Source organism: Octopus sinensis, linkage group LG4 (assembly GCF_006345805.1).
Source record: "Octopus sinensis linkage group LG4, ASM634580v1, whole genome shotgun sequence".
Taxonomy (NCBI): Eukaryota; Metazoa; Mollusca; class Cephalopoda; order Octopoda; family Octopodidae; genus Octopus; species Octopus sinensis.
In genome coordinates, this window is record NC_043000.1 from 129,688,117 (window position 1) to 129,700,956 (window position 12,840).

Here is a 12,840-nt window from a genome sequence, read left to right on the forward strand (position 1 = left end):
GACACAAATCGATATTGTAGTCCTGCAGGCAGTGTCAAACGGGAATATCTCTCTGCACACAGACATGCGTTAAACTATAACAAACAGTAACAGATAATGAAACAGCAGAATAAACTGACAAATGGATTGGAGAAGCTCTTTAGTCTTGGTTGGCAACCTTTCTAGAATTTATACATTGAAAAGAAAAGGAAAAATACGCCAAGAGAAAAAAAAGAATAAGAAATAAAGATGAGGTTGATTTTTTTAAGCATAAAATACTTTTCTCTTTGATGTACAAAAGCTGTCGTTAAATAACAGCGTTGATGGGGCTAGAGCTGACAATAAAAATAAAACCTCTCATCTAGCGAGCGTTGAGTTGAAGATAAATGTAAATAGAAACCATCTGTAATACAAACATTGCATCATTATTGCATGGAAATTATCTGAGGATGTCAACGGGAAAATGATAGAGTGTTGTTGTGTTATTATAGGAGAAAATCAAGGAAAGTTCGTTTGGTATGTTCAAAGCTGAAGAGAAACAAGAAACAAGAAAAAAGTGGGCTGTTCCTGGATCAATTTTAAATAATAATAGCCGAGAAGTAGAGTCAAGAAGTAATTAGAAGGTTAGATTAGGTAGATCCCCAAATCTAAACAGTTACAGAAGAGAAAAACAACAAATTTGCAAAGGTAATTACCGGGATATAATTCGTAATATAAAAACAAAAATTAAGGATAAAAATATCTGCTTCTAATAGAGGTGAAGATTAAGATTTTGATGGTTGATGAATCAACTGATTAAATCGACTCAAGTACTTGAATATTCTATTTTATTGATCCCGGAGGGATGAATATCCAAGTCGACCTTGGTGGGACTTGAAATCGGAAAAGCAGGAAAAGTTACTACGCTCATTAGTTATAACAATAATTGCGTGTCAACATAAGTGCAATGTCTCAAATTTTTGGAGAGGAGGCAATCAATTTAATAAATCCCAGCTTTTCAGTAGTACTTTATTTTATCGACCCCAGAAAGATAAAATTCGGCAGGATTTTATCACAGCACGTCAACAGCCAGAACTCAATTTCACATTTTGTCTGATGCTTTTCTGATCTTACCAACCTATAATATTATTCATAATAATAATAATCCTTTCTAGTAAAGGCACAAGGCCTCAAATTTGGTGGGAGGGGACTAGTAAATTATATCGACCCCTGTATTCAACGATTCTTCCGACTCGCCGCTTTTCTTAATGAATACTTAAAGGTTTCAAACTTTGGCACCAGGCCAGAAAATTCGGTGGTAAGTCAATTACATCGACCCCAGTGTTCAACTACTTCTTATTTTGTCGACTCCGGAAGAATGGCAGGCAAAGCTGGCATTTGAACTCAGAACGTAAAGACAGACAAAATACTGCTAAGCATTTTGCCCGGAGCGCTAACAATTCTGCCAGCTCGCCGCTTTTCTTAATGAATACATAATAATAATAGAATTTTTTAGAAAGAGGAAATTTCGATGCCAAAGCAGGAGAAATAAGGCAAGAAAAAAAAAACGAGAGCACAAATAATGAATATAAATGACAGTTATCAAATAGGCTGAGAGGTAGTAGAAGAGGAGGATAAGGAAGATTAAGAAGATAGAAAGAAATAATTAAGTGTGACCAAATAAGAATAGATTAAATCAGATTATATATGGCATTTCGAGAAAGTTAATGATGTTTTCAACACAATTTGAATAACATCGCGGATAGCATGAGGTGCTTTTCACTGTAGGGCGTCATTTGTAACGGTATTTCCAAGACTTAAAAAATTAAATCTAAATATTTATCACGTTATTCCAAGGTGTTAAAAAAAAACAATAAGGTGTTAAAGAAACAAAAACACGAAGAACGAAAAGGCAAATATTTAGAATCAGTAGGAAAGAGACTCGAAGATAAATTAAATACAGCAATAAATTGCTGCGTCAGGTTCCTGTAACATTGGTGAAAAATACAAAAAACAAAAAGAGAGAGATGGAAGCAACTCTCACTCTATCCTCCTCGAGACAGTGATGATTTTCTTGCCAGGTGTAGTAGTGCGCTGGTAATGAATTGTAAATTGACGTGGAGGAGAAAAATGATGTTGAATGAGGAAGGCTTTCTTATGTTCAAAATAACGTGTACAGATATAGTTATGTGATTAAGTTTATTTACAAATCTCTAGTTCTGGGTTTCATTTCCACTACATGTTAATATGAGCAAGTGACAGTTACATATATATGCATATACATAAACATATGCATACATATATACATATATATAAACATATGCATACATATATACATATATATAAACATATGCATATATATATACATATATATAAACATATGCATATATATATACATATATATAAACAAATGCATACATATATACATATATATAAACATATGCATATATATATATATATATACATACATATATACACACATATATACATACATATATACATATATATACACATATATACATATATAGATATACATATACATACATATATATACACATATATATACACACATACATATATATATATATTCATATATACATATATATACACATACATATATATATATATTCATATATACATATATATATATATATTTATATAATTTCGAGAAAAACCTCTATTAAGCAATTAAATAGTGAAAGACGTTATTCACACCATATAGAAAAAATTGAATATACTATAAAAATATTATTCTAAAAATCAATAAAGTACATAAACAATAAATAGACTACGCGCGTTCCGTGGCTATATCTTCAAATAGATAATAATAAAATCAATTCGATTTAAAATTAAATCGAACTAAAATTAATTCTATTTAAAAATATAGTCAATCATCAGGTCTAAAAGAATAATGATAATAATGAAAATAATAAAATAAATGTACGTATCTTAACTTATAATAATTATCAAATAAATATAGACAAATACGTGTTTTAATAAATAATCGAATAAAATTTAACCATATTACTTAAAACAAAATCATAACTTATCTAAGAATTTTGTTAACTAAAATTTTAAACGTAATACTTAGAACATAGCATTTAGTTGACAGAAATTCTTCGATAAGATAAGTTATTAAGTAAAGAGGACCTTATAACCGTCAAAAATTTTGAAGACGCTGCCCCAACGTAAAAAGACTAGTAAGAGAAAATAGTTAATCCATCTATACTAAAATTGTCCTTCTATTACTTGGACGAACAGTGTATTTCACGAACTTTCTCAGGTTCATTAAGATTTTGTATGTTATTGCTGATGTCATTTGAACGTGATATATGACTTTGAAACAGAAGGTGAAGCAATAACTATGTAGAATAACGTTAAATAAACCAGACTGAGTTTGTTGATGATTGTGTCGCATCTGTATATACAAAAGCGTATTATATTAGTCATCTATGTATCATACTTATTGCGAATACAGCGTGAAAAGCCAAATTAACTGTGGTATTCGTTTAAAGGTAATATCTCCTATGGACGTACTGAATTCAAAATCATAAATATATCTGTAGCAGTCGAAAATCACCCAGTAGCAGCAGTGATAATGTTTAATATTTTATGTTGGACAGACCACATGTGAGAATGTTATGTTTTATGCTTGGGAAGACGATAAGTTTATTAATATTTTCCAATGGATTACTTTTACTGTAATCAGAAGAACTCTATGTAACATCAAAACACCGCAGAGAAAACTGTACCCGATAATTCTAACTGCTAGAAATAGCAACAAAATTTACTTCAACTGATCGTATTCTCTTAATAACAGAAAGTCCACATTAGTTAATATATGTCTAATATAAGACATGATAGTCTCATCTGGAACGTCTTTGAACTTATGTCTGTAGGATTAGAATTAGCTTAGGATTAAATAACTGAACCAGCGACGCATCGTATTTCAAATATCCAGTTGATAGTTTATCGCAGGACGGACAGTTGCGAACTGCTCAGTTATTGAAATCTATCACTTGTCAAACATCGTTCATTTATTCAACATGTTGCATCTATTTCCCTGCCTCTCATCGCCCAGTTTATGTTTTTCTCATAAATAACATGCAACAAATGTTGTCCTTATTTATAAAGAATGCAGTCTTCAAGCAACCAGTTCCTGTAAATGTTTGCTCGGCTCGTAATATACATGTTATTGGGATGTTGAACTTTGTAAAATAACTTCAAAGAATCCCATTCAGGTTTGTGATTCAAAAGGCTCTCCTCTACCTAAAGATATGTGAACAGACCTTCTTCATTGATAAGATATTGAAAATCTTCGTATTACTGCGTGATTACTTACATCAATCATTAGATGATCGAATAAAATAAAGAGAGCGTGATCTATCTATCTATCTATCTATCTATCTATCTATCTATCTATCTATCTATCTATCTATCTATCTATCTATCTATCTATCTATCTATCTATCTATTTATCTATCTATCTATCTATCTATCTATCTATCTATCACACATATATACAAACAAATATATATATAAACAAATATATTCATGCATAAATATACCTACATATATATTATATATAATACACACATAAATAAATATGCACATGCATATATATATACATAAATATGCATATGCATATATATATATACATATATATATAAGTATATATACACACACACACATATATATACATGTGTGTGTGTATGTGTGTGTGTGTATATATATATATATATATATATATATATATATATATGCATATGCATATTTATGTATATATATAATATATATATATATATATATACACACACACACACACACACACACACACACACATATATATATATATATATATTATATATATATATATATATATAATATATATATTATATATATATATATATATATATGTTGGGAGAAAAGAGAGATCTATCAATTTGTTGCCTACCATTAAGTTTGGCATTAATACACCATGTTCTGTATGAAGAAACCAAATTACACAGCGAAACCAAATCAAGTAAAAACCAGAAAATCCCCAATCACAGGAAAATTCTTTACATACATATATGACAACATAAATTCTACACAGGCGAATTACTTTAGAGCTGTGTAGAATTCAACAGCCAAAAAGAATAAATATAATAATTTTTTTTTTAATCAGCGTTTATCTATTTTGTTTATTTATTATTAGTATGGGCTGTGGTGGTTTTGATTAACAGAATATGAAAATAAACTTCTTTTCTATCATGTATTCAAACCTCAGGCAGTAATACTCTTCTTATGATATGGGTAATTTTAAGAAATCATCATTACTGTGCAATGTCGATGAAGGAATTCATTTGCATTTGTTTTGACGTAGAATAAGAGTTTGGTGTTGGACTGCAGTGGGGTAACACCAACTGCTTTCCATGTACCGCCGATGAAAGAGCCAGATGAGGCTCGGGCCAATATATGGGCGGAATGTACTCCATCAATTACAGCAAGGCACTGAGCACAGTCTGGTGTTTAAAACTGAGAACACTTCAACGAGTTAGATAAATCTGATGCCTACACTCAGGCCCGTAGTCTGGAGTCACAGAATATGGGTCATAGAAACAGAGATACACATCAAACCATTTTGAAACTTATAGTGACAATGGATTAACCAGGTTCCTTAAATCCTTATAAATGTTTTAGCCCGAAGGCCGCGGCCATGCTGGGGCACCACCGCTGAGAAAAAATATGGAACGCTTCACTAATTTGCGTATCATCCATGCGCAGGGGCCATGCTAATCTTCTCTGTATCGTTCCAATTTTAGTATATGTACTGCCGAAGCAAGTATAAAGGTTATAAATAAATAATACATAAACTTTAACCCGGGATATTGAATGCTTTTAACTTCTTAACATTTGTATCCGCAACTTCCTCGCTATATTTAGATACTATTTACGTTATAAAGTTATAGTTCACCAAACTATATCTACAAGGAACTGCGGGAGATTCTTGGCAAGCTTCTAGCCTTATATCACCCTAAAGATATGATAGAACATTCAGTGGATCTGGATGGAACCCACGACCGCATGGTTGAGAACAAAATAATCAAACGCAAAGCCATGCACCGAGACAGAACTGGATAACTTAAGCAATAGAGAAGTAGATTTCATTTTAGATGGATATTCCCATAGGAATTGGTCTTATAAAATGCTTAAATGTTAAATATTTCCTAGGTGTTGATTTTCACTCAGGTCAAGAATTTACACGCCTGAATAATTTTACTAAAATGTTTAATTTTGCTTGGGTGTTGAATTATATTATGAGTATTAAATTTCAGTTTGGGTATTGGATTAGACAGGGTCGTTGAATATTTCTAGTATGTTGAGGTTTTATTTCACTGACTTTCATTTTCAGAATGGGTTTATAAATCACCGTCACAGAGTAGTAACATCAAAAACAGCTGTAAACTTCACAGTTGCAATAAATAAATAAATAAATAAATGCTAAAGCGTATATATAAATCGTTTTAATCATGGAACTCGAAGTAGATAAAGCTACAATTAAAGCATATAAATACTGAGTTTTAAAAGAGATTCCTTTTGAGAGTTAAAAACGAAGGCTACCTGTAGGACACAAAACCACATCTGTAAACATACGAGATGTTCAACAGTTATGTTCGTAGGTGTAGGAGTGGCTGTGTGGTAAGTAGCGTGCTTACCAACCACATGGTTCCGGGTTCAGTCCCACTGCGTGGCACCTTGGACAAGTGTCTTCTACTATATCCTCGGGCCTTGTGAGTGGATTTGGTTGACGGAAACTGAAAGAAGCCCGTCGTATATATGTATATATATAGATATGTATGTGCCTATATGTTTGTGCGTCTGTGTTTGTCGCCCCAACATCGCTTGATGTTGGGGGGACATGCAGTGCTCCAGCATGGCTTGATGTTGGGGGAGGGACATGCGGTGCTCTAGCATGGCCACGGTCAAATGACTGAAACAAGTAAGAAAGTAAAAGAGTTAGACCAAAAGAATATTTTGGAATTCTCTTTCCATTTGGGAAGTTTTGTTCTTAGCAGTGAGAATTGTGTGTTCTTTACGTCATAAGCATTTAGACTCATTAAAAAACGTGAGACATTTCATTTTTAACAGCTGAACTCGAAGTAGGTCAAGCTATAAACAATAGCATGTGAATATTCTTTCCTACTCTAGGCACAAGGTCCGAAATTTGTTGAGGAGGGGCCAGTCGATTAGATCAACCCCAGTACGCAATTGGTAATTAATTTACCGACCTCGAAAAGATCAAAGGCAAAGTCAACCTCGGTGGAATTTGAACTCAGAACGTAAAGACAGACAAAATACCGCTAAGCATTTCGCCCGGCATGCCAACGTTTCTGCCAGCTCGCCGCCTTAATAACATGTAACTACTGGATTAAAAAAATCTCTTTGGAAAAAAGTTGAATAATTAAACAGAAACAGAACTTACCGTTGCAAGCATACAGCGAACCTCTTTGATTGCCCCGCAACATCCGAGGAATGACAGTATGATGACAATGCTGCCCAGGGTTATAAGCATGAAAGCAACAGGCAAAAACAAGTTGCTGCCTAAAGATGTGATGCAGGCTGGCGTGTCATTGGCGCGTGTGTAGATACCAATGCCCAGTAATACACAACCACATATCTGATAAAGAAAAATTAGATTTAGTTGTGATATATGAATGTAGTCAAAAGGATATTATATATAAGAAAACAAAACAAAACAAAAAAACATTAACAGGTGAAGTTTGTTGTGAATCTGAAATCAACACGCACACATATGTATAAATGACATTTACACACATTCACACGCATAAACATGTGTGTGTGTGCGTGTGTGTTTGTGTGAGAGAGAGAAAAAGACATGCACACAATGTGTATGCACGTTCTAGTACATATACTTTTTATCTGTTTGTGTCGGAGAACGTGCACTGTGTACATATATATATATATATTATATATATATATATATATATATATATATATATATTATATATATATATATGAAAGACAATATATATGTAATAAGAACACCTGGTGTTTCCTGGTGGCCACTGAGTGTGAGGGAGATAATCATTTCTACATACTTATCAAGATTAGAAGACTGAAATTTAAAATCGAGTTACAAAGAAAGAGATCTTAAAATTTCTAGCTTACATATTTACACACACACACACACACACACACACACACACACACACACACACACACACACACACACACACACACACACACACACACACACACACACACACACACATATATTATGTTGTTAAAACGAAGGCAAATCGAATAGTAATAGTTTTGAAATACTTTAATGCACACCTTTCGTTCGGTCCACGAAATATATCCATATTAGTAATGTTATTATCAGCCCGAATATGCTTGAAGCACGTTCGAACCAGTGAACAAGCTACTCACTGCGTTGTCACTAAAAATATATACCGTTTGTAGACACCTAAATCAGCTCCCACCATCACCTACGCAGACTGTGAACTGCAAGGATTTCGGAGGAGTTATCCCCTCTTCGGTCACAGACACCAGGCGGGCGGCACTACAAGCTGATTGAAGAGTGCGTCTCTTATGCTTTTCGAGTTGCCATATGGTGACTGGCAGCGCTATGCAGCGGCTCACCGTAAGTAAATTACAGCGGTGGTGGTGGTGGTGGGGCGCTAAGCAGTGATAAGTAAAATAAGAGAATCATAAGAGAATCAATCTCTTCAGCCAGCCCGTAGCGCCTGGTGTCTGTAACTGAGGAGGAGATAACTACTCCGAAAAGTTTGCATCTCACAGTCTGGGTTGGCAGCGCTGCGAGCTTATCTGGGTATACATACGCCATTTGTCAACAAGCGGGATATATTCTCCGTGACGAAACGCAGTGAGTAGTTTGTTCACTGGTTCGGACATGTCTTAAGCAGGTTGAGACTGATAACATTACACTTTTACTTTTCACTGCTTAGCGCTCTTCTCTGTAATATCCATATTAATCCTCGTAATTTCGTAGCCGAGTTACACTTCTGACCATATATGTTGAAATTTTTCCCTCAAGTGGATCATATTTTGAAATATTTCAACTGAGAACGAGCTTACGTAGTGGAAGTATTTCCAATTATATATTATAAAGAGCTAAAACATACGTATTAAATGGTTTCAGAATATTACCATTTAGTTTGACTTAATTGTCACAACTTATACAACCCCATGCTAGTCCAAGTTAGTTGGCCCAGAATCCACTTAACCAGCAACTCTATCAAGGGTTTTGAGTAGTTTGCCATGTTATATTTGAATAGAGTAAAAAATTCTGGCATCGTGTACCACTTCTTAGCGTAACACGAAACATACATACATATATATACATACATACATATATATAATAGTAGGGAATATAGTTCAAAACTTACAGGGAAAATTCAATATATATATATTCATACATACGTATATATATATATATATATATATATATATATACACATTCGTATATTGTATATATATACACTCACACACACATATATACATACGTATATATATATATACATATATATATATATATACATACAGATACATGTATATATATATATATATATATATATATATATATATATCTATATCTATATCTATATCTATATATATATATATATGTATAGATAGATATATATATATATATAGATACAGATACGTATATATATATGTATGTAAATATATGCATATACGTTCATATATATATATATACACCTTTACATATGTGCATAAATATCCATATATGTATATATATATGCATATATTTATATATACGCATTATTTTATCTATAAATATACATATATATATATTACATTATTTGTTGGTAGTGTAAAAAAGTCACAACACACGCAAGCCTTCCCCAGCACACACACACACACGTTTATGCGTAAACATAAATAAGTATACATACATGCATCAGATATACACTCATATATATGTGTATGTCTGTGTATGTTTATATATTGTTATTTAAGGTATTCATATATCACTCGATATGTATTTAGAAGCCCCGATACCCCACATTCCTAGGAATAAATGCATGGATGCTGTAAAGTTCTAAGATTGGAGTATGAGAATTAAATCTAGATTAGATTATGAGATCAAAGGAATTTCTCGTTAAGACGGCAATCATAACCACTTCATACGGCATCTTCATATCAACTCATCAAATTAAATTGGAAGCCTCAGAATAAAGAAAATTAAATAAAAGGAATTCACATCATGTTAGAAATAATTTCTTTTGTTGGTAGACCTTCTTTAAAAAAAGAGAAGAAAAAAAATTTTCTTTAGCTTTTCCCTTGTGTAGTCACGTTACGAAGTTAGAAGTAACTTTGGTAGGGCAATCGTAGGAGTGTCGTGATAGCTGTGTTGGAGTGGAATTAGAGTTCTTATTTAGCTACAGGCTAGCCTGATTGAATAGATTTATGATCAAATGATTTCCAAGTATGAGATAGCTAACATCAATAAGAACACATCTATCGCTCCATCTAATTTTAAATACCACATGATTTCGTTTTAAGGATTGGTGTATCTAGGCGTACATTATTGAGAATGACTTTCTGCATTTTTTTTCTTTTTTAAGGTGGCTTGGTATAACTCGAAGATTTGGTTGCTATTTCTTGTAGGTTGGGCGAATGGGTAGAGGATTTCTGGTCGGCTGATGTAGTTACTGCTGCTGTTGTTGTTTAGCCCTTGGCCTATCACGGTTGAATAGACTTCTGATCAAAGGCATTCCAGCTAACACAGTTTCGTGTTTTTAGTGGAAACAAGCAATACATTATCTAATGTGTCCTTCCCTTTTCTTAAGTGCTATAGTATGATTTAAGGGACATTTGGATCTATGTCAGGTATGTGAAGCACCTCATAAAACTTTTGTAAGTTGTTATTTTTGTAATTGTTTTGTTACAAGCCAATCCCGGTTAAACACTAATGTTCATATGTATTCCTGCCATGACTTCCTCGACTTTTGTGGGATATCTTGGACTATTTATGAAATGTGTTCGCTTTTAAAAAACGGTGATTGAGAGACATTTGGTTGCTATCTCAACAGGCTGAGATAGCAATGACAGGCTCCCTCTTTGTCGTTAGTTTCTACGGTTGATATATCAACATTAATATCACTATAAGGTAAAGGTGGATGTTTAGGTAGAGGCAGCAGCGGTTGTCGTCCTAGTGATGGTAGTAACCATAACAACCCAGTAGTGGTATTGCTACTTGTTGTGGGACTGACCCTGGAGCCATGTGGTTGGGAAGTCAGCTTCTTATTTCCATATTGCCCACAAGGGGCTGAACATAGAGGGGACAAACAAGGACAGACAAACGGATAAAGTCGATTACATCGACCCCAGTGCGTAACTGGTACTTAATTTATCGATCCCGAAAGGATGAAAGACAAAGTCGACCTCGGCGGAATTTGGAATCAGAACGTGACGGCAGACGAAATATCGCTAAGCATTTCGCCCGGCGCGTTAACGTTTCTGCCAGCTCGCCGCCTTGGGAAGTCAGCTTCTGGCCATACAGCCACGCCTGCGCCTGTATGTTTACATAAATATATTTACACACACACACACCACACACACACACACATCTGTGTGGGATTTTTTGCCATTCTACGTTTGCCAATGTGCTTCGTCACGTTATCCTTTTGGGTTCCATATATAATGAACGAGCCCAATGCAGGTGCAGCCCTCACTCCTTTAAAGTGTTATATCCCAGACATTTCCATAAATAAAGTGAGAAGGACGCAGGAAAGAACAATTACATGGACACCTAAAATAATTAACAAAAGCATGGTACGTGCTATCAAGTCATACGCGTTTGCGAGAAACGGATGTAGATCTACACACAGACATATACTTACGCAAATGCGCATCTCAGACAGTAGAAGTACGTATGAAAAAAATCTGCTGCAGTGAACAGAACGCAAGCTGGAACATATTTCATATTCATAACCATGTGTAAACAAATTATTAGTCTCAGTTGTTTTATTTAACCGTACTGTTGCATGTTTGCTAATATTAAACACATTTAACAGATGGAAATTGTGTAAAACTAACTTTTAGCGCATTCCAGACATAGGCGAACTAGTCCAGGAACGCTTTGATACTGACTCGTACATACATACATACATACATACATACATACACACACACACACACATACATACATACATACATACGCGCACACACACGAATACAAACATATGCACAAACACAAAAACATATATAACGCCCATTATATATATGTCTATGGATATATATATATATATATATATATATATATATATATATGTGTGTGTGTGTGTGTGTGTGTGTGTGTGTGTGTGTGTGTATCTTTGTGTTTGGGCTTGTCGCCTAACTGCTTGACAACGAGTGAAGGTTTGTTTACTTCCGCAGTTCTGCAAACAGCGAGCTAAAGTGTAAATAACAAACTTTGAAGAAGCACTGGGGTTAACCCAAAACATTTCAAGGCGGGTTGTGCCTCAGTATGAACATAGTTTAGTGACTGAAAAATGCAAAATTACAATACAATACATACATACATACATACATACATACATACACACATACATACATACATACATATAAATTTAAAATAATAAGGGTGAAAAATTGAATATTAATTTGATTACTATCAATTTAAAACCAGTGGTCTATCATATTAAAATCTGGCGTTTGCTAAATGTTCTTGAGAACTTTCCTTTCTTAGTGGTAAAACCATAGCGGATCTACTTCTAGCATAATGGATGTCCACGTAGTGTTCATTCCCTTTATATGTGTATATATATTGTTTTGTCCAAAAGTCACCCGACAGTAAATCAAAATTCCTTAAATACTTAATATTCAATC

General features: G+C 33.7%; 1 protein-coding gene and 1 non-coding gene across 2 annotated transcripts in view; both read right to left on the reverse strand.

Annotated features, from left to right (window-relative positions):
• LOC115210585 (tetraspanin-8-like) overlaps positions 1-12,840 on the reverse strand; it is a 285,558-nt gene that overhangs the window by 247,997 nt on the left and 24,721 nt on the right. Inside the window, exon 3 of the mRNA XM_036502648.1 lies at positions 7,424-7,618. Coding sequence (XP_036358541.1) covers positions 7,424-7,618 — 195 coding nt within the window. The remainder of the gene's footprint in view (positions 1-7,423; positions 7,619-12,840) is intronic.
• On the reverse strand, positions 5,680-5,786 carry LOC115211323. The gene has a single exon (XR_003881592.1). It is a non-coding gene; the product is annotated as a U6 spliceosomal RNA (small nuclear RNA).